Source organism: Oncorhynchus gorbuscha, linkage group LG01, assembly GCF_021184085.1.
Source record: "Oncorhynchus gorbuscha isolate QuinsamMale2020 ecotype Even-year linkage group LG01, OgorEven_v1.0, whole genome shotgun sequence".
Taxonomy (NCBI): domain Eukaryota; kingdom Metazoa; phylum Chordata; class Actinopteri; order Salmoniformes; family Salmonidae; genus Oncorhynchus; species Oncorhynchus gorbuscha.
This window is the reverse complement of record NC_060173.1, coordinates 51,113,732-51,139,362: the sequence shown is the minus strand read 5'-3', so window position 1 is coordinate 51,139,362 and position 25,631 is coordinate 51,113,732. Positions and strand designations below refer to the sequence as shown.

Genomic DNA, 25,631 nt, shown 5'->3' with positions numbered 1-25,631 from the left:
GAAAATGTGTCTATGAATAAGTGAGAATAAAAAAGTGAATAACTTCTTAGATTTGATGGAGACATTATACATCTTAGTACCTTATAAATGTATGATTTGTATCAATGTGGACGAGAGACAGGGGAGCAGAAAAATAGTATTTTTGCCGAGCAATGCAACGAAGGTGGATCATTCTGGCAATGATACCTGCACCATCTACACTCTGCAGAGACTCCCTAACTCTTCGCCATTGTACACGATGGCCCATTGCTCTGAGACTTCCTTTGACCATTCTAAAGCCCACATGGGGCATCTTTGCCTTATTGACCCTGACTTTCTGGTCTAACTCTTCATCTGACATATCAGAATAGCATTCCCTGACAGACATATTGCGTTCTTTCATCCTTCTGTGAAATAAAAGCTAACCGTTACACTGTCATGAAATATGATTACTGTATATATCGACTATGAAACAAATAGGACATGGCCTGCTTATGAGTTGCCATGAAAGTAAGTTAGATGAATTCAACTGAAAATGACAAGAACAGACGTTCGTAGCTAAATGTTTTTGGTTAGCTTGAGAATAATAATTGCATGATTTATCATTCTACGGTATGCATATAATATAGTAGAATGTTATGAACCAACACTGAATCGTAGCAGCTAACTACTAGCTATGTAGAAGCTGGATGGAAGAACGCCCAGCACTGCTTACCTGAGATGCCATCATCACACAGTCCTTCGTAGGTGTCCACTATGACTTCCTTTGTGTCAGAAAGAAAGGCTGAACAGTATTGGTTGTAGCCAAACTGACACTCGTAAAATGGCCAAAATGGAGGGTGGTTGATAGTGAATTGCCAAGAAACTGAAGATCTGGAACAACACTGTGTACTACTCCCTTCACAGAACAGCGTAAACTGTCTCTAACCAGAATAGAAAGAGGAGTGCGAGGCCCCGGTGCACAACTGAGCAAGAGGACAAGTACATTTGTGTCTAGTTTGAGAAACCGACGCCTCACAAGTCCTCAACTGGCAGCTTAATTTAATAGTACCCACAAAACACCAGTCTCATCGTCAACAGTGAAGAGGCTGGCTGCTGGCCTTCTAGGCAGAGTTGCAAAGAAAAATCCATATCTCAGACTGGCCAATAAAAAGAAAAGATTAAGATGGGCAAGAGAACACAGACACTAGACAGAGGAACTCTGCCTAGCAGGCCAGCAGCCCGGAGTTGCCTCTTCACTGTTGACGTTGAGACTGGTGATTTGTGGGTACTATTAATTGAAGCTGCCAACAAATGTTTCTGTCTGTGTGCCAGCTTATGTTTTTTAAAGTTGGATTAGCTAACACAACGTGCCATTGGAACACAGGAGTGATGTTTGCTGATAATGGACCTCTATACGCCTATGTAGATATTCCATACAAAATCAGCCATTTCCAGCTACTATAGTCATTTAAAACATTAACAATGTTTACACTGTATATCCAATCAATTTGATGTTATTTTAATGGACAAAAAAAATTGTTTTTCTCTCAAAAACAAGGACATTTCTAAGTGACCCCAAACCTTCGAACGGTAGCATCATTATATTAACTCAGCAAAAAAAATAAACGTCCCTTTTTCAGGACCCTGTCTTTCAAAGATAATTTGTAAAAATCCAAATAACTTCACAGATCTTCATTGTAAAGGGTTTAAACACTGTTTCCGATGCTTGTTCAATGAACCATAAACAATTAATGAACATGCACCTGTGGACCGGTCGTTAAGACACTAACAGCTTACAGAGACAGTGGGCAATTATGGTCACAGTTATGAAAACTTAGGACACGAGACCTTTCTACTGACTCTGAAAAACACAAAGAAAGATGCCCAGGGTCCCTGCTCATCTGCGTGAATGTGCCTTATGCATGCTGCAAGGAGTCAATGAGGACTGCAGATGTGGCCAGGGCAATAAATTGCAATGTCCATACTGGGAGACGCCTAAGACAGCACAGACCACGTGTAACAACACCTGCACAGGATCGGTACATCCGAACATCACACCTGTGGGACAGGTACAGGTTTGCAATAACAACTGCCTGAGTTACACCAGCAATGGACAATCCCTCCTCCAGTGCTCAGACTGTCCACAATGGGCTGAGAGAGGCTAGACTGAGGGCTTGTAGGCCTGTTGTAAAGGTAGGTCGGCGTTTGGAACCAATCTCAAATTTGGACTCCAGACCAAAAGGACATATTTCCACCGGTCTAATGTCCATTGCTTGTGTTTCTTGGCCCAAGCAAGTCTCTTCTTTTTATTGGTGTCCTTTAGTCGTGGTTTCTTTGCAGCAATTTAACCATGAAGGCCTGATTCACACAGTCTCCTCTGAACAGTTGATGTTGAGATGTATCTGTTACTTGAACTCTGTGAAGCATTTATTTGGGTGGCAATTTCTGAGGCTGTTTACTCTAATGAACTTATCCTAAGACCTACAGGTCTTGTTTTTCAGACACAAAAACAATAACAATAAAAACAAGCCACAAATCACTTGGGGCGGCAAGTAGCCTGGTGGGTAGGCGCAATGGGCCAGTATCTGAAAGGTTGCTAGATAGTTTACCTTGTCAGCTCAGGGATTCAATCTGTTGTTCTGCCCCTGAGCAAGACAGTTAACCCATTGTTCCCTGGGTGCCGAAGACGTGGATGTTGATTAGCCCCCCGCAGCTCTCTGATTCGGAGTGGTTGGGCTAAATTGGTAAGATATATTTCAGTTGTACATAACATCAATAACCCAAACAACAGTACAAGAGACAGAGACAGCAACTCAGATCCCACTGACCTTTTTATTTATCTGTGAAACAGATGGGGAGGGGGGACTATTTCACATAAATGGGATACTGTACCTCAAATTCCTTGTTTAATTGGCTGATGCCTTTATCCAGCTCCTATGAAATAAGTATCTTCGCCATTTTGATCTGGTCCTCTGGCTTCCACTTCATTGTCTTGATGCTTTCTAACCTACATAAATCACTGTATTACACGCTAAAGCACTCACTTCCGTCATCATGAAGTGCTTTGAGAGACTAGTCAAGGACCATATCACCTCCACCCTACCTGACACCCTAGACTCACTCCAATTTGCTTACCGCCCAAATAGGTCCACAGACGATGCAATCTCAACCACACTGCACACTGCCCTAACCCACCTGGACAAAAGGAATACCTATGTGAGAATGCTGTTCATCGACTACAGCTCGGCATTCAACACCATAGTACCCTCCAAGCTCGTCATCAAGCTCGAGACCCTGGGCCTCGACCCCGCCCTGTGCAACTGGGTACTGTACTTCCTGACGGGCCGCCCCCAGGTGGTGAGGGTAGGCAACAACATCTCCTCCCCGCTGATCCTCAACACGGGGGCCCCACAAGGGTGCGTTCTGAGCCCTCTCCTGTACTCCCTGTTCACCCACGACTGCGTGGCCACGCACGCCTCCAACTCAATCATCAAGTTTGCGGACGACACAACAGTGGTAGGCTTGATTACCAACAACGACGAGACGGCCTACAGGGATGAGGTGAGGGCCCTCGGAGTGTGGTGTCAGGAAAATAACCTCACACTCAACGTCAACAAAACTAAGGAGATGATTGTGGACTTCAGGAAACAGCAGAGGGAACTCCCCCCTATCCACATCGATGGAACAGTAGTGGAGAGGGTAGCTAGTTTTAAGTTCCTCGGCATACACATCACAGACAAACTGAATTGGTCCACTCACACTGACAGCGTCGTGAAGAAGGCGCAGCAGCGCCTATTCAACCTCAGGAGGCTGAAGAAATTCGGCTTGTCACCAAAAGCACTCACAAACTTCTACAGATGCACAATCGAGAGCATCCTGGCGGGCTGTATCACCGCCTGGTACGGCAACTGCTCCGCCCTCAACCGTAAGGCTCTCCAGAGGGTAGTGAGGACTGCACAACGCATCACCGGGGGCAAACTACCTGCCCTCCAGGACACCTACACCACCCGTTGTTACAGGAAGGCCATAAAGATCATCAAGGACATCAACCACCCGAACCACTGCCTGTTCACCCCGCTATCATCCAGAAGGCGAGGTCAGTACAGGTGCATCAAAGCTGGGACCGAGAGACTGAAAAACAGCTTCTATCTCAAGGCCATCAGACTGTTAAACAGCCACCACTAACATTGAGTGGCTGCTGCCAACACACTGTCATTGACACTGACCCAACTCCAGCCATTTTAATAATGGGAATTGATGGGAAATGATGTAAATATATCACTAGCCACTTTAAACAATGCTACCTTATATAATGTTACTTACCCTACATTACTCATCTCATATGCATATGTATATACTGTACTCTACATCATCGACTGCATCCTTATGTAATACATGTATCACTAGCCACTTTAACTATGCCACTTTGTTTACTTTGTCTACACACTCATCTCATATGTATATACTGTACTCGATACCATCTACTGTTTGCTGCTCTGTACCATCACTCATTCATATATCCTTATGTACATATTCCTTATCCCCTTACACTGTGTATAAGACAGTAGTTTTGGAATTGTTAGTTAGATTACTTGTTGGTTATCACTGCATTGTCGGAACTAGAAGCACAAGCATTTCGCTACACTCGCATTAACATCTGCTAACCATGTGTATGTGACAAATAAAATTTGATTTGATTTTAAGGCCCTCAGATTTACTTAAGTTTTGTTTTTTAATAAGGGTATTAAATATTGCTAACCAAACAAAAATATAAAATGAAGGTGAAAAGAAAGAATAAGACAGGTAAAAGTACATGTATATAAATCAAGACAGTTTCATGTATAGGCGACACAAACCACAACGTAGCATTTCCATATGAGGCAGCTAAGCTTCAGCTACCAATTTGACCTCTGCTGGCATCTCTTCTCTACACTCACTCCAGCCGTGTCTGATTGACAGAGTTCTCCACAGCAGACATTTTCACTTCCACCTGCACTCTTCGGTTCTCCAGAAGCCTTCACTGCTCCCGAGGGGCGTCTCTCGTGTGTATGTTGGCAGTGGAATTGTCATGGTATGGCTGCAGCTGTATGCTGTTCGGGACACCGTCCATTTGGTAAGGCTGACGTGTTCATTTGTGCATCGTCTATAAGATGTGCCTGCTGTATGCCTACAATGGTCCAAGCCATCATGCGACTATTTAATTGCGATTGGTCTATGTGAGTGATGGTACTACTCTTTGCTGGGGTTGGTGATAATGCTGGTGCATTTTCACAGAGCCACACACCTACAGGTAGGATTGTTAGTTGTATGATGGGAATGGTGTTTGTTGGTGCACTTTTTGCACAACTACCTCTTCTTGCAGAGGGCACACACACTCTGGACTTGAGTTGACATGACAGTCTGCACAGCACGGCAAAAGTAATAGTACATTCACCTAGTGTAAAATTGATTTTTGTGAAATCAATAACTCACAGGCACCTCCTGTAGATGGAAATGTAGTAGGCTGCATGTGGCTTACCGTAGAATGACATATTACAACTTACATTTTAATAGGATCTCTGTGTGGCTTACATCTTTGAACTGCTTGTGATGTAATACGACTGAGAACAACATCACAATAAGATAAATATGCTATACTGTATGTTAATCTTAAACAATACAGGGAAGTAGGCTACAGCATCACATAACGGAGCCTTAATATGAAGCCATCATCTGAGACGGGCTACTACTCCTATTGTCCCCTCGTCAAAAAATATTTGTAACATGTCCAAAAAAGCAACCTCTTTAAAATGCATTACAGAGAAAATCACTCACGTGTTCCATCAAAGATAAATAGAACCAGTGGTTTCAGTGGTGCTTGGAGAAGTAGACAGACTCTCATTTTGCTAAAAATGTCCTTGACAGCCCACCTGGCAAAGGAAGGTGCCCTGTGCAAAAAATTCTATAAGAAACAGTGACACGTATTCTGAAGGACCTAAAATGATAAATCTTATATTGGTCTTTCACAGTCAGGCCAACCCAAGATGTACTGTGCAAGTAAGCTAATAGTAGGCCTATTATTGAAATAGAAAATGAGGCTGTCAACGGAGTCAGAAATTCACCGGTTTCTGTTTTTTAAATATATTTTTTTCCAGGTTTTTGCTCTCAAAGTCGCACTTTATTATAAGTCCACAACAATGTTTAAACCACATCAGGTGACCACTTTTGAGGTCTGAGAAAAATCTAAGACATTTAGATTTTTGAGTGTAGTTACCCTTTAATTCATGTCTGATAGCACCAACACTGTTGTTTGGTTAGCTGTCTTTCTGTAGTGCACATGAGATGGCGTTTGCAAAACAAATGGCCACTGGATTGATGCAAATAATCATCATATAATTCTGCCAGGTAGAATTTGACTCAATCATGGACACTCTTACTGACAGTTGTGACTGCTTCACGTGATGTATTGTTGTCTCTACCTTCTTACTCTTTGTGCTGTTGTCTGTGCCCAATAATGTTTCTACCATGTTGTGTTTCTACCATGTTGTGTTGCTACCATGTTGTTGTCATGTTGCTACCATGCTGTGTTGTCATGTGTGCTGCCATGCTATGTTGTTGTCTTCGGTTTCTCTTTATGTAGTGTTGTGGTGTCTCTCTTTTCGTGATGTGTATTTTGTCCTATATTTTTTATCCCAGCCCCTGTCCCCACAGGAGGCCTTTTGGCGTTTGGTAGGCAGTCATTGTAAATAAGAATGTGTTCTTAACTGACTTGCCTAGTTAAATAAAGGTTAAATAAATACAATTTTAAAAAAGGTATTCATAGGCTACTTTGTAGCTAGTTAACATTTAATTGAAGGTTTTTGGGAAAGCCTTTCCAGAAGATTAGGCCTATCATTAGCATCGCTATATATTTTCCCTGTTCCTTAATTGTTTGAAACCTTGACATTTTACTTCAGATTATGAGGCAACAGGTAAGACACATATTTACCTTGCTTTAAAGTCCAACCATAGAAATATTTTATAAACACTTCCTCTTATGCGCTCTCCTTTTCTATTGGTTTTCAAATCAACTTGCTTTCATTGTCTAGCATCCAAAGACATTATCCCAGTCATATTAGTAACCCATGATGATTACATCTCCCCTCTCTAATTTTCTAATGGATATGTCCATCTCTGTTCATGAAACAGCTCACGTGAATTGCGCATTTTAAAATGTTGTTTTCCCACATCAATGGGGATTAAGAAGTGAGTACAGTATACACCATGCCTAGGCTACTGAAAAGAACGGGGGCATACCTGCGTATACCCTGCACTACACCACTGAGTGGGTTCTTCTTCAATGCAAAAATAACTTGGGTTGAATTTGGTGTTCGTCTTCTTCTATCATATCATGGCGGTCGGTAAACAACCGTTTAAGTGCATGCCGCCACCTACTATGTACTACCATGTACTACCGAATTATGTACTACCATGAAAATAAATGAACTTGGTGTTACTACAATTGAGATCTTTGCTACAGTCTCTCTCTTTCTCTCTCTGCTACATGTGTGACATAAACAGAGCATAGAGGAAATACCCCATTCAATATGTTTGATTAATTAGAAATTACAGACTGCCTATTGACTTTTGCTTTCACTTCAGTTTGATGCAGGCCTACAAAGGTTAATCATTTGGTTTTGGTTGGGTAAAAAAAAAGATTCTCATTCAATCGAATTCAATAATGAATATCACTGTTTCATAAACGAGGTCAAATGATCGATGTTTATTCTCTATTCCTCTTGGTGTCCGTCTGATGTCGCTGTTGGATTCCATGAAAGTTGTCGGGCAGTAAATCTCGTACAAAACCGTGAGATTTCAGATTCGCGTTCCTCTTTCAACTCTCCTCCAAGATGGTAAGTGTCGTCGTGCATACTTCTGCTGTAAAATTAGGTTGAAATCTATGTCCATCCTGTGTTGTACGAGTAGAAAAATCACAAATTTGTTTAGTTATCATATATGTTATAGACATTGTCCCTGTCCATTGTCATTATTAAGGAGAATACGGTAGAAAAACGTTGTAAACAGGCGAGCTCTACCGAATATTGGATACAGGCCTTTGCTTGGTAGCGACCCACGTTTACTGACAATGTTACAATTTCGTTAATTCTTAATTCTGTCACGAAACTCAAATTAACAGTCCTTGTAAAATATTTTATATCGAAATACTTGCAACATCAGCCATTATGACCACATCTATGTTGTGGTAGTTTGGTTTACTAGCTAATCTATTAGTCGTTAACGTTGCCTGCGATAAGTAGGGTCGCGTGAAAGCGAAGTGGAAGCTCGATCGTATGTATGTGTTCTATTTATCTCGTTCTTGCAACCCGTCATGAAGTATTCTGTTTGGTTGTTGACATGGATAAATGTCTCCTACATCTTGTCCAATCATGATATTTATTTTGTTATCCTAAAGTAAATTATGTCTTGCAGCCTACCAAGAAGACCAAGACCAGGAAGCTCCGTGGGCACGTCAGCCACGGACATGGTCGTATCGGTGAGTTGAGCATGGTCAACATTGGTGATACTTGTGGATAGTAATGGTAGCTATTGCAAAACGTGTGAACTGTTTCTCTCTCGTCCTAGGCAAGCACAGGAAGCATCCTGGAGGTCGTGGTAATGCCGGTGGCATGCATCACCACAGAATTAACTTCGACAAATAGTGAGAGTACTTTTACATTTGTTTTAGTAAGGAACAATGTAACATGCGTTGTGAACCTTTACTGTAGGTGTACACTATTGTTTGGTGGCTTGAGTAGTAAGAAAACATGATCAATGTTGTGTTTTTATAAGAGTGTGATCCTCAGTATAGTGTGTGACGCTATCAGAGACTCAGAGTCTCATCTTGACAAACACCATTGTCTTGGTGTGCTAGAGTTCTCTAAGAGTGAAGACTGGTCCTATTCACCGACTGGCCTCTCATAGGCTAGTCACCCACATGGGCAGTTACAAGTGTTGATATTTTTGCCAACACCTCTAGTACTATAAGATGTTTTTACCTTCGGCAGTAGGATGAAATAATTCCTTGTCGCGTTCATTTTGAGCGACAGGTTGTCTTGTCATGCTGTGAAGTTACTATTGACAACACATACAAAGTCCTGTGTTTATTTTTTGTTGATGGGTTTTGCTTTCTGGTGGGTTTTCAGTCCCACCACTTCTGTCATCTGTTGATTACATTGTCATGACAGTGTTAAGACTGCACTTCAACCTCATCACCAGTAAGAATTTGGTTTAATACAATATGTTTGGTGTGTCCTGTCTGGTCTCTGTGCTTCCACAGCCACCCTGGGTACTTTGGTAAGGTGGGCATGAGACACTACCATCTCAAGAGGAACACCGTGCACTGTCCCACTGTCAACCTGGACAAACTGTGGACACTCGTGAGCGAGCAGACCAGGCTCAACTATGCCAAGAAGCCCGAAGGCCCTGCGCCCATCATTGATGCCGTGCGCGCTGTAAGTATCTTCCCAAGAGCACCATATGTCTGGTCCCAGGTGACGGTGCTGGTTCATGCATATATTCCCCTTTAAGTGTCATGGTTTAAGGTAGATTCGGCTTTATTTGAGGAACAATTTGACTTGCCTCCAGTTATGGCAATGTAGAACATTTTTTGAATATGACCAGTCTACTCTACAGGCCTTTTATTTAGCCCAGTGCTAACACCTGATTCAGGTCATCAGTCCCCTGGTTAGTAGCTTATAAATAGCTTTGTGTTCAGTGTGCCACACGGGGTGATACTGTCAGAGACTCAGAGTCACATCTTGACAAACACTATTGTTTTGGTGTGCTAGAGTTCTCTAAGAGTGAAGGCTGTTCCTATTCACCGGCTGGCCCTGTAATAGGTCAATCGGCCACATGGACAGTTACAAGTGTTATACGTTGTTGCCAGGACTGTTCTAGAGCCATGTTTGAGCAGGAGCTCTTGGCCTTTACATGCTGTCATGCAGAATTATCTAACTTTGGGCTGTGGAGAACTTGCTTGTGTACTAGCTGGCCATTCAAACTAAACTGATGTAATGAAATCCCTAAGGGGCTTGCACAAATGACGGCCTGCTGCGGTTGTTGAATAACATGGGCTTCTTGACCAGTAGCTCCAGGGTGTCAATGGTTTAGACTTAAAAATCAGGTTTGTTGTAGCCATGCTGACCTCTGGCACTGAATCTTAGACTTGCATTGGTGTGAAAGGAGCTGCTATGAGGGTTTATCAAGTGGATATAGACAGTAGCTAGTAGTTTGAGATGGCCATGCATGTCTTTATACTTGCGTAACTGGATCTGCTGCCTATCGTTTGGAATCATTAATTTAGCAGATGCCGCATGTAGGGCCATGTACTTAATAGGACTGACTTTGTGGGAAGGTGGGCGACTCAATTAATGTCAAACTTTTTGTGTAGCTGTGTTAAGCAATTTTGGTTCTGTCTCCACAGGGCTACTTCAAAGTGCTGGGCAAAGGCAAACTGCCCAAGCAACCTGTGATCGTCAAGGCAAAGTTCTTCAGTCGACGGGCAGAGGAGAAGATCAAGGCAGTGGGAGGAGCCTGCGTGCTGATGGCATAAGCTCCTGTCAATGTTTTTTGCAAGAATAAACTGTATAAATTAGATTGGCTTTGTCTTGTGGTCTGTTGAAGATGTTAATGTTGTCTGAAGCTCATCACACATTGTCAGGTAAAAGTTGTTGTGCAAGGAACTGAGAATGTATTGATTTGCTGCATAGAATGCCTTTGCCATTGGTCACTAACCCTGTTCCTGGTAACTACCGGGTGTGCAGACTTGTTCCAACTCAACATGTACTAATCTGACTATGCTAATTAAGGTGTTAGAGCAGTGGTTCTCAATTGGTTTTGCCTCGGGACCCAAGTTAAACAATTTCACCCAATATTTGCAGCACTTTTGTCGCCTAAATGCAATATGGAAAAATATTTTTGCTGCTGTATTGATAGTAACTAGCAGTTGTATAAAATGTCATTTTTGCCCATCTTGAATGTTAAACTCACTGGTTTGGAACTACAAAATCTGCTAAATGGTGCTATTGGCTCTTGAAAACGGAGTGAAATTGTTCAGAGATTAAGTTATTCAATAATATGTAGTCTCTGTTTTAAATTCAGATGTATTTTTTTCATTACTTTTATACTCTCACTGTGACACACCAGTTGAGAATCGCTGTGTTTGAGAGATTGCTGCCTGGACAGATTCACTGATCTACAAATTGCCTTGAATACATTAACTAGATAATTGGATGAATGAGGTGTCAGTGTTTGGCTGGGTCAACCTGTACCCAAGTGGTTTTGCAGGACCAGGGTTTGATTACTGGTGAATCAAATGTGTTTATTTTAACGGTTAAGAATTTATTTACAATGCTGGCCAAACACGGATGACGTTGCCCTATCCCAATCACGACCGGTTGTGATACAGCCTGGATTCGAACCAGGGTGTCTGTAGTGGCGCCTCTAGCACTGAGATGCAGTGCCTTAGACTGCTGTGTCACTCTTTTGGCAGTTATTTTGATCTCTAGACTTGTCTATAAGTTGGCATACCTATGTTGTTTGGGTATTTGATATCTTTGTGAAAGTGGTCTGTTACATGCGTATATTAAAACAACCTAAAAGAGAGAACATTCTTTAACTATTTTGAGTCTAGACGTTATTACATCCAGCATTCTAACCATTTCACAGCACATCGAATGACGATTCAGGCCATGAACAATGCCCATTTTTAAATAATGTTCAATATTTGATTACTTTTTCGAAATATCGTGACACCATAATACAGGACTCATTTGCTGAGAGACTGAGCTGGTTTGAGCCAATCCAGATAAGGGCGGTGCCCTAGACCGGAAATGCGACGACGTAATCGAAGTAACCAAAACAGGCCCAAGTTTTTGGGTAAGTAACTTTACGTGAATAAATTGTTTGTCTCGTCCATACAAATTCACAGGATAGGATGGAATGAATTCATGTTCAACATATTTTCGAATTTCTAGGGATCTAATGGAGTGGTCACTGCACGTTGCTGCTCGTGCTCTGTCATATGTATGATACGCAACCACATAATTCGAGTGCACTACAATCCAAGGGAGGTTGTGACGGCCGCGTTATGTCACGTTAACATTATGCTACCATTTTAGTCCTTGTCATAAAAGGGTCGTTTGTCAGTGTCTCGGGTACGGCAGAGATTTGACTCCCCGTGTTTTCGCATGGCAACACAAGCCTGGCAGCTGGAGTCATCCCTGCGCCGCTCCGCCAGACTAGGCCTGGAAGTACTGGAGCGAGCGTCGAGACGGAGCGTAGACTGGACGAGTCCGTCTCCCAATACAACAACAACGGATGGCAACGCCGGGAGTGAGGTAGGCCTACGTGTAATTGTTTTTATGTCTTCGCTATCGTCTTTTCTCTGATCTATATGGGCTAATGAGTATTTTTGGAAACTGTGTCTTTATCACATCATCCCCAACTGTCCATATTTTAGGTTCTGGGAAACTCAGCCCACACAAGCCTGGATGATGCTTTTGAGACCATAGCGGAATTAATGGCTCAGACAACATATCAATGCAAGGTATTGTATGTGCTCCAACCCAATCCTATTGCCCTTATTTGGTGCATGCATTTGTGAATGCTGGGTGGATTTTTGTTTGTATTACAGAACTTTTACACGGAGAATGAGCCTATGGAAAAGGAGAGAACCCATGTGTGCAGATACCATTCTCAATCTCACCAATGCCCAGGGACCTCATTGCAGATCAGGAAACATGTAAGGCAAAGTTACAGCCTTTTAAGTGCAGCAACATTTCATATTGTACATTTTAGAAGTTTAGGACAGATCCCATACATTCAAATGGAGAAAGTCAACAATAAATTCCATTTGAAATGGCTTTACTTGTCATAGTCATGTGTTTGAGATAGTAAGGTATGCTTGTGTTTCTCCAGGCACGGTCATCACCTGAGGATTTCCACATTGAGGTGTCACCAGGTACCTATGCGATTACCGCGGGAACGCAGGACTCGCAGCAACAGACCCGGCTAGTACGCATTAATGCAGGAGAGAGTATGAACCTCACTTTTCACCTCTAACCCTTAACCAATCCCCTTTGACCGTTCTGCTACAAATAACAAAACTGTCCAATCGGAACGTTTACATATGTATTTTCAAGTGAGTTTTGTCTTCTGGATGAATTTGTCACTTTAGAGCGACAGTAATACATTTATTAATTTGCTGCTAAATGAGAAGTCATATTTTGATCTGATCAGGATTACATTTTTTATATTGAATGATTTATTGTCAAATGTCTGCCTAAATGCATCACGTAATTATGTATTTTTTTTACCATATCAGTATAATAAAGTATATTTTATATCAAAGGTAATTTGTTTTTGGCACAGTTTTTCTTGTCAACTCAAGCAAATGTTTAAAAGCCACCCCCGAGGAAGTTGTTGCCCCTATTTTGCGTAATTCCTGTCCTAAAGTGTACATTCTTGTTTAGGTTCCACCTAGAAGACTGACGCAGGCTGCTAATATGCATTCAGGAATTGGGGATGGGATTGTGGTGATTTCCAATTGTAGCAGAGAAATATCAACAAATGGGGCACTGACTGACAGCTGTCAGTAACTAGCTAGCATGCTAACCTTAGCCAGCTCATTAAAGTTATGTGAGCACCATTTCAGTTGTGACATGCAGACCAGCTCAATAAGTGAAATGTATCGATTATGGTAATTTGCTGTTAAAGGGGTAGGTGTGAACATTTTGCATTTTAATTTGCTCCATGGCAAGGCGGTCAAGTGTAGAGTCGTCACTAGTTAACACAGCCACAGCCATAAACCCTGTCTATTTCTACATTTTATTTTCTTAAAATCAGATTTTAAACTGAACTCTCATTTTAACCTTAACCACACTGCTAACCTTAGCCTAACCATAACCTTAAAGGACAAAGCTCATTTTTTGTTTTCATTAAGTTTTATGATGTAGCCAATTTTGACTTTATCAAGTGGAAACCCAGCCCGGAAATGAAACGTAGGCGGGAAGAAATTAGCACGTCATCTCCATAGGGAAAGACACGTAAGACTCACGGAAACACCCGAAGTCACGTTTGGATCTGGCACTTCAAGCTCAAATATATCATACTTTGACTAAAACTATGACTTATACTGTTGTGCAACATCATGGGTAAGCCCTGGGCATTGTCTTTCAGCTCGAAAATGTGTATTTCTACAGGTGTGGGAGTTAAGACCCCCCCCACAAGATTTGTCTTCAATAGTCAAAACCATCATGTATAAACACCTGTGATCGTGTTGCCAGCGGTTAACTGCAGTCTTGTTTTTGGGCGAGGTTTGGAGTCTGTCAGGCCAAACACATCCCTGATGGTCACCCTCCTCTCACAGCCAGGAAGTGGCTGAAACATGGAGCTGTGATTAGGTGAGCCACTGATCTCGAGGTCAGGGTAGCTGATTTCCATAGACTGGAATTTCCCCCTTGGTACTTTTTCTGAAAAATCAACAGACATTGGATCATATGTATGATGTAAACATGCATGTTTTTCTTTTGGTTTGTTTGATCAGTCTTACGTTACTCTGCTTTTCCAATATACAGCTATTTTCAACATGCCCAGTAGATGCATGTGCATAAAGAATCACTCAGTTTTAGCTGAGTATATTCAATACCTGGTTGTCTGCGCTGTGGCTCTGGATGGCTTCTCCTCCAGTACCTCCAGGCAGGTCGGCCGTGTTCTGGCCACAGCTTGTCCAGGGGAGAAGGCTCTGTGCTGGCCAACAGGCTGACAGACTTTCCCCCTATGGCCCCAGCTTCCTCATCACCCGACAGGGATGAAGAGGACGAAGATGATGTCTCAGGTTTGACCTCTTTAGTTTCCTTGAGCTCTTCCAACTGGAGGTCCACCTTCTTCTCTAGCTCTGCCCGGTCTTGCTGCTTTTTCCTCTCTAGCCCCTCCCTCTCTCTCAGGCCATGCACATGAGAAGGCGGAACTCTCAGTGGCCACCATGGATGCATGATTTGACAATGGCATGGTCCACCTGCTGATGGACAGCACTGTGTTCCAGTGCAGTACAGATAGGGAGCCCACATGGTGCTGTGGACGTGGAGCAAATTGTCATTGCAGCAAGGCGGCAGAGGAATTCGCTGGAGCTCCCTGACGATCCGCTCATGCTGAGAAGCAGGGATCCACACAGCTAGATCCCCAGGCACCTGCATCAGCCTACCATTCCACAGCAGCACCTGGAGCCCCTTCCCACTCTCTACTGCAAGGGCAAATACAGACCTCAGCTTAGAGTGCAACGTTTAATATAGTGCCACACACTGGTCTTCTGTGCAGCCCCTACTTTGAGCATTACTGATATGAAAGGGGTGAAACATCTGTCATAATTCTCATATCCGGAGTCATGACTCTTTCACAGTGGGAGACAATGTAATAGTCAACCCTTCTGATCAAACCGCACCTTACCTGTCACTGAATCTCGTGTCTCCCTTCCGGAGACCACTCTCCCCGGACCGTATCTCCTCAGGTCAGGTTCCCACGGGGACAACACTGCATCCCCAGGGACCAGACAGTGTGTGTGGGCCCGAGTGTGGTTCAGCATGTCTGGAGAGCAGACTAGCTGCTGTTGCTGGGACATCCTCATAGCGTGATCGTCTCCCCCTTCAGGTCTCCTCGTCCCCGGCCTGTCAAACTCAACCACGTACACTCCTCTTTGACCCTGGGGGACAGAAGAAATTATATTTTTGCTCATGGCATCGGGAGGCAAGGAACCAAGCTCAATTAGAGCATTGACACATCATTACAGTATATTCACTTGTAGGCTAAAGATAGCAACCCAACATCTTACATAAGCCTCTCATGGTGTTTGGTGCTTTCATTTTTGAATGATATTGTGCTTTGGTGATATGATAATACTATTCAATATCTTTTAAAAGATGACATACGTGAAGGGATGTCTGCTTGTTACCTGGACTAGCTGCGTTACAGTGCCCAAGTAGTAAAGGCCATCCAGCTCCCTCCTGGCCAACACACGGCAACCTGGGAGAAACTCTGTGCTGCATACGGACAGGGCCCTCCCTGACAACACACAGCTACTAACTGGACAGAAGGGATTACCAAGCATACACCTGCAGCACAACCACAATAAATATATGTTTTTATTTTTTTACCTCAGTGGGAACCAGAGTGCAGAGTTGTAGCCAATAACATGTCTATACACATCTTAGATACCGTACATAAATCCGGTCCATAAAAGCTTAGATACTGTACACACAATAGACAAATTGTCTGGAAATGCTTGATTATTTTGTGGTTATAGCAAGTGGTTTACTAGCCTGGGTACCAGTCTGTTGAGTTAATTTTCAACTCCTTGAACTCTGTGTGATGTGCCAAAGTGTGTTGAGCATGATGAGTGGAATGTTTGCTAAACAGACTGGTATCCAGGCTAGTGGTTTACAATCCCAGTGTATACATTGCATTCTGTGTGAGGCTGTTTGAAATTTGATAATCCAGGAGACCAACCTGAGAGGAGATAAGGGCAGTAAAGGCTGTAGTGGAACAACAGAGGTGGACTGACTGCAGGACTTCAATGGAGGACAGGTCGGCACTGAGGGCTGGCTCTCAGCAGTGTACAATGGAATCACCTGGAAGCACACACCCAGGTGATTCATAACTCTCCCTATTCAATGTTTTTTCTTTTTGTGACCTAAACTTAGAGATTTGAGAATTCACATTCCTTGTTAAATTCAAGACTTTTCTGGACCAGCTCACGAGTTTGTTATAGATGTAACGGTTGCTAATGTGTTTAAAAAAAGAATCTGGCTCTACAGATTTGTGACCGGCCACAAACAACAGGTACACTACCAAGACAGCCTCTCAGACTGGCAGGAGCTGGTGGGAGGTGTGGCTCAAGGAACTCTTCTGGGCCCTCTCATCTTCCTATCAGTCATTGGCAGCACAGCCTGGGATGTCAACAGTAGGTGGAAACACACTATGTGGCCAAAAAGTATGTAGGCACCCCTTCAAACTGAGAGGTGTATAAAATCGAGCACAAAGCCATGCAATCTCCATAGACAAACATTGCCAGTAGAATGGCCCGTACCGAAGAGCTCAGTGATTTTCAACATGGTACCGTCATAGGATGCCACCTTTCCAACATGTCTGTTCATCAAATTTCTGCCCTGCTCGAGATGCCGCGGTAAGTGTTGTTATTGTGAAGTGGAAATGTCTAGGAGCAACAGCCGCGAAGTGTTAAGCCACACAAGCTCAGAACGGGACTGCCGAGTGCTGAAGCGCGTAAAAATAGTCTGTGCTCAGTTGCAACACACTACTGAGTTCCAAACTGCCTCTGGAAGCAACCTCAGCACAAAAACTGTTCGTCAGAAGCTTCATGAAATGGGTTTCCGGGCCTCCTGAGTGGTGCAGTGGTATGAGGCACTGCACCGCAGTTGCTAGCTGTGCCACTAGAGATCCTGGTTCGAGTCCAGGCTCTGTCCCAGCCGGCTGCGACCGGGAGACCCATGGGGCGGCGCACAATTGGCCCAGCGTCGTCCGGGTTAGGGGAGGGTTTTGCCAGCAGGAATGTCCTTGTTCCATCGCGTTCTAGCGGCTCCTGTGGCGGGCCGGGCCGGGTGCATGCATGCTGACACGGTCGCCAGGTGTACAGTGTTTCCTCCGACACATTGGTGTGGCTGGCGTCCGGGTTAAGCGGGCATTGTGTCAAGAAGCAGTGGGGCTTGGTTGGGACGCACGGCTCTCGTCCTTCGCCTCTCCCGAGTCCGTACGGGAGTTGCAGCGATGAGTCATGACTAACTACCAATTGGATACCACGAAATTGGGGAGAAAAAGTGGTAAAAGTATATATTTTAAAAAGGGTTTCCATGGGCAAGCAGCCGCACACAAGCCTGCATAGTGCTATCTTAATGCTACAGCATACAATGACATTCTAGACAACTCTGTGCTTCCAACTTCGTGGTAACAGTTTGAGGAAGGCCCTTTCCTGTTTCAGCATGACAATGCCCCTGTGCACAAAGTGAGGTCCATACAGAAATGTTTTGTCGAAATCGGCGTGGAAGAACTTGACTGGCCTGCACAGACCCCTGACCTCAACCCCATCTGCTGAGCCACGCCGACCAAGAGCCACGCCTAATTGCCCAACATCAGTGCCCGACCTCACTAATGCTCTTGTGGCTGAGTGGAAGCAAGTCCACCGCAGCAATGTTCCAACATCTCGTGGAAAGCCTTCCCAGAAGAGTGGAGGCTGTTATAGCAGCAAAGGGGGGACCAACTCTGTACTAATGCCCATGATTTTGGAATGAAATGTTCGACAAGCAGGTGTCCACATACCTTTGGTCATGTATTGTATGTTAATGATCTAAATCTGAGCCACACCATGTACAACAGGAAACATCAGAACACCACAGCAGGCTCTTAACAACTTCGCCACTTGGGTTCAAGCAAACAGAATGTCACTGAACCCTGTCAAGTGCAAGGTCCTATCATTTCACAAGAAATCCACCCAGTCCCGTGCCCTTTCCGGATGGAGGGCCAGAATCTCAAAGTGCTGTTAAGGCTTTATGGGTAATAGTACAGAAGGACTTATAATGGGGCGAGCAGGTTGCTACTATGGTAACCAAGAGCAATAAAAAAAAAATTTTCTCCTTTCGCCTCAAAGGTTCCATTTGTTACAGGAAGCCCTTGTGAGCCTTTAAACTGGCTACAGTACATATGCCCAACCCTGGAGTATGCAGCTCCTGCTTGGCACAGCTCACTGACCCAGGCCCAGTTTGATAACCTGGAGCATATTCAGAAGAGCGCATGCCACACCATCCTAGCAGCATACTACAGTATCCTGCACTTCTGACCCCGTCCCTACTCCGGCTTAATTAGAGAAGGACACCGACTTTGCTGTCAGCCTCCTAAAATCTAAATTCAGAGACTGGCTACCCCCTGACTGAAACACAGTGACAGGCAGGAACACCCGCAGGCAAAACCCAACTGACTATACCAGAGTCTAGAACTGAACAGTACAATGAGGTCACCAATCCCATATTTCTGCTCATTAATGAATGAGTCGCTTTAAGACCGCAGGACATTTATTATTACATTTTTTTAAACTAGTATTTTTTTTAAACATTTTATTTGCTCTTAACCATGAATATTTTGTATGCTCATGGATTTCAGTGTGTATTGACTGTTATATGAGTGTAATAATAACGAACTTGGCTACTGTCTAAAATCACACTGATACAATGAAATCCGGTGGAGGTGACCTTCCTTCTACTAACCCCGACGATGACTAATTAATCAAGTAAGTGCTCAATGATGAGGAGTGGACACTCAAATTCATTGAGACTCAATCGCTGTAAATGAATCACCAACTCTCATGGTCCCCCACCTGCTCTACTGCCCCATCCATCCCGACAGGGAGAACATGACAGCTCCCTCTTGTGGCGTGAGTCAGACACTGGATGAAGTCCTGAGTCCTGCCGTCCAGAGAGCTGCTGCTGCTGGGGTTAGATAGCGACAGGTGGAACACATGGACTGGCCTCTCCCCTGCCATGGTTGACAAGGCCCGGAGGAGTTCCTCTGGGTGGTCAGGGAGACCGGTGGTGACCAGGTGGACGGCATGGCAGGCTGGGTCGCTGAATGCTGTACTCAGGGCAGCCATGAGGTCCCTACCTGGGCTGGAGCTGAGGGAGTGAATCCAGGATAGAGCCTCGTAGACAGTGTCTGGAGCACAGGGCACCATGTGCTCAGACCAACGGGTTACCTAGGGTTGGGCAACATGGGACAACAATTGTAAAACCCAGGGAGGAATGTATAAGGTGTTCATAATGCATCAAAATGCTGAGCAAAATGTGACAAACCGTTAGCCATACGCCAGGGTTGGGAAAAAGGCATTTTGCTACAACTCTGTATTGAACCACTGCATTATCTTCCCTAAACACACTCCTCACATGTAAAACACTCACACAGGCATATTAGTCACCACTAGCCGGCCTCCACCTAGTACCCTGCCCTGAACTTAGACACTGTCACTAGCCGGCAACCACCTGGTACTCTACCCTGCATCTTAGAGACTGCTGCCCTATGTACAGTTGAAGTCGAAGTTTACAAACACTTAGGTTGGAGTCACTAAAACTCGTTTTCAACCACTCCTCAAATTTCTTGTTAACAAACTATAGTTTTGGCAAGTCAGTTAGGACACAAGTAACTTTTCCAACCATTGTTTACAGACAGATTATTTCACTTATAATTCACTGTATCACAATTCCAGTGGGTCAGAAGTTAACATACACTAAGTTGACTGTGCCTTTAAACAGCCTGGAAAATTCCAGAAAATGATGTCATGGCTTTAGAAGCTTCTGATAGGCTAATTGACATCATTTGAGTCAAGTGAAGGTGTACCTGTGGATGTATTTCAAGGCCTACCTTCAAACTCAGTGTCTCTTTGCTTGACATCATGGAAAAATCAAAAGAAATCAGCCAAGACTTCAGAAATAAAATTATAGACCTCCACAAGTCTGGTTCATCCTTGGGAGCAATTTCCAAATGCCTGAAGGTACCACGTTCATCTGTACAAACAATAGTACGCAAGTATAAACACCATGGGACCACGCAGCCGTCATACCGCTCAGAGAGGAGATGCGTTCTGTCTAAATATACTTTTGTGCAAAAAGTGCAAATCAATCCCAGAACAACAGCAAAGGACATTGTGATGATGCTGGAGGAAACAGGTACAAAAGTATCTATATCCACATTAAAACTAGTCCTATATCGACATAACCTGAAAGGCCACTTAGCAAGAAAGAAGCCACTGCTCCAAAACCGCCCTTAAAAAGCCAGACTATGGTTTGCAACTGCACATGGGGATAAAGCTCATACTTTTTGGAGAAATGTCCTCTGTTCTGATGAAACAAAAATAGAACTGTTTGGTCATAATGACCATAGTTATGTTAGGAGGAAAAGGGGGGAGGATTGCAAGCCAAAGAACACCATCCCAACCGTGAAGCACGGGGGTGGCAGCATCATGTTGTGGGGGTGCTTTGCTGCAGGAGGGACTGGTGCACTTCACAAAATAGATGGCATCATGAGGAATTGAAAATTATGTGGATATATTGAAGAAACAAGACATCAGTCAGGAAGATAAAGCTTGGGTCTTCCAAATGGACAATGAGCCCTAAATATACTTCCAAAGTTGCTTAAGGACAACAAAGTCAAGGTATTGGAGTGGCCATTACAAAGCCCTGAATCCTATAGAAAATTTGTGGGCAGAATTGAAAAAGCGTGTGAGTAATTAGGCATACAAACCTGACTCCGTTACACCAGCTCTGTGTGGAGGAATGGGCCAAAATTACCCCAACCTATTGTGGGAAGTTTGTGGAAGGCTACCCAAAACGTTTGACCCAAGTTAAACAATTTAAAGGCAATGCTACCAAATACTAATTGAGTGTATGTAAACTTCTGACCCACTGGGAATGTGATGAAAGAAATCAAATCTGAAATAAATAATTATTCTGACATTTCACATTCTTAAAATTAAGTGGTGATCCTAACTGACCGAAAACAATTTTTACTAGGACTAAATGTCAGGAATTGTAAAAAACTGAGTTTAAATGTACTTGGCTAAGGTGTATGTAAACTTCCGACTTCAGCTGTACATAGTCATTGAACACTGGTCACTTTAATTAATCATGTTTACACACTGTTTTACCCACTTCATATGTTTATTACTGTGTTCTAGTCGAGGCGCATCCCATAGAACTACTGCTGTACACACCTTTTCTATTCATATACTGTCTACACACACCATCATATACATATTTATATTCCGGACTCTGACATTGCTCATTCTGATATTCCTTATTTTTGAGATGTGTGTATTGTTCGGAATTATTACACTGTTGGAGCTAGAAACAAAAGTATTTTGCTACACCTGGGATAACATCTTCGACCAATAACATTTGATTTGATGATAATGCTTACAGCATTAACATTGTGAGTTGTACAGTACCTTGTATGAGAAGCCTATGATGTTGAAGAGCGAGTCTCTGAGGGATGCCTTGCTCAGCAGGGTCTGGATGAGCAGGCGCTTCACTGACCCCAGAGCAGTGCTCATGGCCTCTGAGGTGTCCAATACAAAGGACACATTCCTGTTCCTCAGGCCCAGGAACAATGGAAGGAGCCTCCTGTGAGGCTCACCAGGTGACTGGGAGACAGACACCATACTTGCCCTTGATGTCAAAGCATTAATGAAGTAGAGGAAAAACAAAATACCTATTGAAATGTCTCATATTAGGCCTACATATTGTGTATACTGTATCCTCAAAGTATAAGAGACATGTAAACCAAGATCTGTAAACAAACAATGAAAGGAATAAATGAAGAACTCCCTCCTAAAAACAATTCTGCAGTGACAGGGATGTTTTCCATATATGATTAAAAAATATATATGAATTTGAGGCAGAAATTAATTATACTTTCATTGTTATATATTTAGCTGTTTAATTAATAGTATCAAATGATAGGCTACTGTACCTCTGAATCCCCAAGAGTGTTCCTGCCTGTCTCTAGTCTGCAGATAGCCACTAAACTCTATTGTTTACTTGAGTTGCCATGAAGACGTCTGGGTGAATGTTATCGTGGCCTCATTGGGCTGCATAAATGTCAGTCAACTAGTGAAAGCTGAGTATTCTGGTCCCAGATCTAGTGCTGCATAGCCAACTCCTAGGGTCTTTGTCACAGGAACGAACATACGAGTTGCCTATACAGCACAAACAGATCTCGGACCAGGCTAAAAGCAATGAGATGGTAACGTTATATAACACAGACGTTACAACTTGGTTGCTTAGTCTTAAGGTAAATATATGGCAAATATGTTGTGTCTCTGTGAAAAGGAAGCACTGAGATATTTGACTGGCCTGTGTTTGTCTTTGAGGATTATGCTATCAAAGTAAAATACAGCCTTTATTGGCTTCATGTTAGGAGCCCCTGGATACTTCTTGTTCCCCCACCGACTCTTCTTGGGCACTTTAATTACGTGAAATTACCTTTAATTACTTTCTTAACTCACTTAGATTGACATTTCATGAGTGTGGCTGCCAATGTTGAGTGTGTTAGATGTGTTAAGAGGTAGCACTCAAAAGATGTTGCATCCATTTTAGAAAATGAGACCTTGTGTCAAATAAAAATATTCCAAAAATAGAAAAAAAACATGAGTTGGTCAACTTTTAGTTCTAAGTGCTGCCTTACTGCTACATACAAGTGACAGGAGACAATGTACAGTAACTGTAACGTAATGACAGAATAAATAACTTCCACTTGGATTTCTTCACATTTTATTGTGTTACAAAGTGGGATTAAAATGGATTTATTTGTCATTTCTTGTCAACAATCTACACAAAATTGTCTGCAATGTCAAAGTGGAATAATTATTTGATATAGTCGTTGCATAACTATTCAGCCACTTTGTTTAGAGAAGCATAAATTAGCCTAAAATTTGTCTGAACAAATCATATAAATTACAATGACTCACTCAGTGTGGAATAATAGGGGTTGACATGATTTTTGAATGACTAACCCTTCCTCTGTCCCCCATACATACATCTGTAAGCTCCCTCATTCAAGTATTGCATTTCAAGCACAGACTACAAATACCAGGGAGCTATTTGAAAGCCTCATGAAGAAGGGCAGTGATTGGTAGATGGGTAACAACAACAAATCAGACATTTCTTATATTTTTAAACATGGTCAAGTTAATTATTATGCTGCGGATTATATATTAAACCACCCAGACGCACTAAAGATACTGTTGCCCTTCTGAACTGAGCTGCAGGACAGTGATTTTAAAACAGCTACAGAGTTCAATGTCTGTAATGGTAGAAAACTGAGGATGGATCAAGAATATAGTAGTGATGCCGCAATAATGACCTAAATGACAATGAACACAAGGCCAAATCTACACTGGAGTTGCTTACCAAGAAGACAGTGAATATTCCTGAGTGGCCAAGTTACAGTTTTGACTTAAATCTGCTTAAAAATCAATGGCAAGACTTGAAAATTGCTGTCTGACCATGATCCCCAACATCGAGACAGAGTTCGAAGATGTATTTTTATAAAACTGGGCAAATATTCCACAATCTAGGTATGCAAAGCTCTTATAGACTTACCCAAAAGGAATCACAGCTGTCACCGACACCAAAGGTGTTTCTAAGGGACAGAGCTAAATGTACTGTGGGGGAGGGGCTGGTCCAACTGGTGTCATAAAGTTACAAATATTCACACATAACCCTCCCCTAGTACTGTAAAATAAATGGAACACCCTCCCCCTCGTAGTATTAACTCAAAATAATGTTTACGACCACATATAATAACGGTAGCGACCCTGTGTCTATAAACCGGGATGTTGACTTTGCCACTTCAGCATGCTTTTGGGGCACAGTCGATACTAAGCAGGTTGAGGGTTCACCGGCCACCACAAAAGAGCTCACTCTCCCTGCCTGTTTCATTACACTATGATCAGAGCAGGCTGCAGACAATGATGAGCTAGAGGGAAATCTGATATTTATAATTATATAAAATATATGCAAAAAATCTTAGATGGTCATTACACTTTTTGGTGTTTTGTAATAGATGTCTCTTTGCCGATGACACAACAGTTGTCACACCCTGATCTGTTTCACCAGTCCTTGTGATTGTTTCCACCCTCCAGGTGTCGCCCATCTTCCCCATTATCCCCTGTGTATTTATACCTGTGCTCTCTGTTGCCAGTTGATCTTGTTTGTCAAGTCAACTATTGTTTTTGTGTCTCAGCTCCTGCGTTGTCAAGGCTCTCTTTTTCTCACCCTCCTGGTTTTGACCCTTGCCTGTCCTGACTCCCACCTGCCTGATCACTCTGCCTGCTGACCTGTACCCCACCTCTGGATTTTTGACCGGTCTACCCTGAGCCTGCCTGCCGTCAGCTACTGTTGCCCCTCCTCTGGTTAACTGACCCCTGCCTGCCTTGACCTGTGTATTGCCTGCCCCTTGTATTATTAACCTCTCCAGCACCCTGACAAATAAACAACGATTCATTTCAAATTGACTTTGAGTGTCCCTGTGTAAGAATTTCCACGACAGAAGAAAAGACAACACTTCTACTAGTCAGACTCAGAGGCACAAACATGACTTGAGTCACATTACGCCAGTAACATGAACACATTTTTGGGGTAATCTGTAATATTTTGGTTAAGACTCAGGTCCCAAAAAATGAAATTAAACAATTATAACACATGACTTCTTACTAGTAACACATTTGTTTTGGAAACATTATAAAGCATGCTCATCTGTTTTCTGTGTTTTGTTGGTGTAATTATAGCACAAAAAAAAATATTTTGGCTGAGTGGCTGGTAGATTTTTACATTTGTAACATATCATACGATTGTAACATATTGTACGTTTACAAATTTGTAACATATTATACAAAACGGATGATAGACATGCAAAAATGAATACATAGAAAATGTAACATATCATACTAAAGGGAGAGCTCGGATTTACCTACAGAATAATCCGATATGCTCTCAAACCATGTTGCTCATTGGTTAGATAGAGATGGTCCTGCCTGCCTACCTACCTACCTACCATCTTGTCAAAATATTACCTCATCTTTGGTTACACACACACCGGAACGC

General features: G+C 42.9%; 3 protein-coding genes and 2 non-coding genes across 6 annotated transcripts; 4 read left to right on the top strand and 1 right to left on the bottom strand.

Annotated features, from left to right (window-relative positions):
- Positions 1–7,740: 7,740 nt before the first annotated feature.
- On the top strand, positions 7,741–10,575 carry LOC124039467 (60S ribosomal protein L27a). The gene is made up of 5 exons (XM_046355467.1): positions 7,741–7,832; positions 8,410–8,473; positions 8,563–8,638; positions 9,257–9,431; positions 10,403–10,575. Exons 1-5 carry the CDS (start codon positions 7,830–7,832, stop codon positions 10,529–10,531), a joined length of 447 nt encoding a protein of 148 aa, XP_046211423.1. The 5' UTR covers positions 7,741–7,829; the 3' UTR covers positions 10,532–10,575.
- On the top strand, positions 8,801–8,930 carry LOC124048798. Its single transcript, XR_006841309.1, has one exon. It is a non-coding gene; the product is annotated as a small nucleolar RNA SNORA3/SNORA45 family (small nucleolar RNA).
- LOC124048793 lies at positions 9,717–9,847 on the top strand. Its single transcript, XR_006841308.1, has one exon. It is a non-coding gene; the product is annotated as a small nucleolar RNA SNORA3/SNORA45 family (small nucleolar RNA).
- Positions 10,576–11,727: 1,152 nt separating the features above from the next.
- LOC124039455 (A-kinase-interacting protein 1-like) lies at positions 11,728–13,334 on the top strand. 2 transcript variants are annotated; one of them, XM_046355445.1, is made up of 5 exons: positions 11,728–11,856; positions 12,181–12,317; positions 12,440–12,526; positions 12,614–12,721; positions 12,898–13,334. In XM_046355445.1, exons 1-5 carry the CDS (start codon positions 11,811–11,813, stop codon positions 13,039–13,041), a joined length of 522 nt encoding a protein of 173 aa, XP_046211401.1. In that variant the 5' UTR covers positions 11,728–11,810; the 3' UTR covers positions 13,042–13,334. The 2 variants fall into 2 exon arrangements, with proteins under 2 accessions (XP_046211401.1, XP_046211410.1); XM_046355454.1 differs by having other exon boundaries at positions 11,790–11,856; positions 12,099–12,317.
- lg01h11orf16 (linkage group 01 C11orf16 homolog) lies at positions 13,322–24,333 on the bottom strand. Its single transcript, XM_046355176.1, has 8 exons — positions 24,129–24,333; positions 21,974–22,193; positions 19,355–19,729; positions 16,480–16,601; positions 15,926–16,085; positions 15,424–15,676; positions 14,627–15,220; positions 13,322–14,450 (listed from the first exon to the last, which is right to left on the bottom strand). The coding sequence occupies exons 2-8, from the start codon at positions 22,184–22,186 to the stop codon at positions 14,233–14,235; spliced, it is 1,935 nt and encodes a 644-aa protein (XP_046211132.1). The 5' UTR covers positions 22,187–22,193; positions 24,129–24,333; the 3' UTR covers positions 13,322–14,232.
- Between the last annotated feature and the right edge of the window lie 1,298 nt (positions 24,334–25,631).

Coding starts and splice junctions, on each gene's coding strand:
- LOC124039467 (XM_046355467.1), top strand. Junction 8,639..9,256: donor AGAATTAACTTCGACAAATA/GTGAGAGTACTT, acceptor GTGCTTCCACAG/CCACCCTGGGTACTTTGGTA. Junction 9,432..10,402: donor TCATTGATGCCGTGCGCGCT/GTAAGTATCTTC, acceptor CTGTCTCCACAG/GGCTACTTCAAAGTGCTGGG.
- LOC124039455 (XM_046355445.1), top strand. CDS start 11,811: ATGCGACGACGTAATCGAAGTAACCAAAACAGGCCCAAGTTTTTGG. Junction 12,318..12,439: donor ATGGCAACGCCGGGAGTGAG/GTAGGCCTACGT, acceptor TCCATATTTTAG/GTTCTGGGAAACTCAGCCCA. Junction 12,722..12,897: donor CATTGCAGATCAGGAAACAT/GTAAGGCAAAGT, acceptor GTGTTTCTCCAG/GCACGGTCATCACCTGAGGA.
- lg01h11orf16 (XM_046355176.1), bottom strand. CDS start 22,186: ATGGTGTCTGTCTCCCAGTCACCTGGTGAGCCTCACAGGAGGCTCCTT. Junction 16,602..19,354: donor TGGATGGGGCAGTAGAGCAG/GTGGGGGACCAT, acceptor GTGTGCTTCCAG/GTGATTCCATTGTACACTGC. Junction 15,677..15,925: donor CTGTAACGCAGCTAGTCCAG/GTAACAAGCAGA, acceptor TCTGTCCCCCAG/GGTCAAAGAGGAGTGTACGT.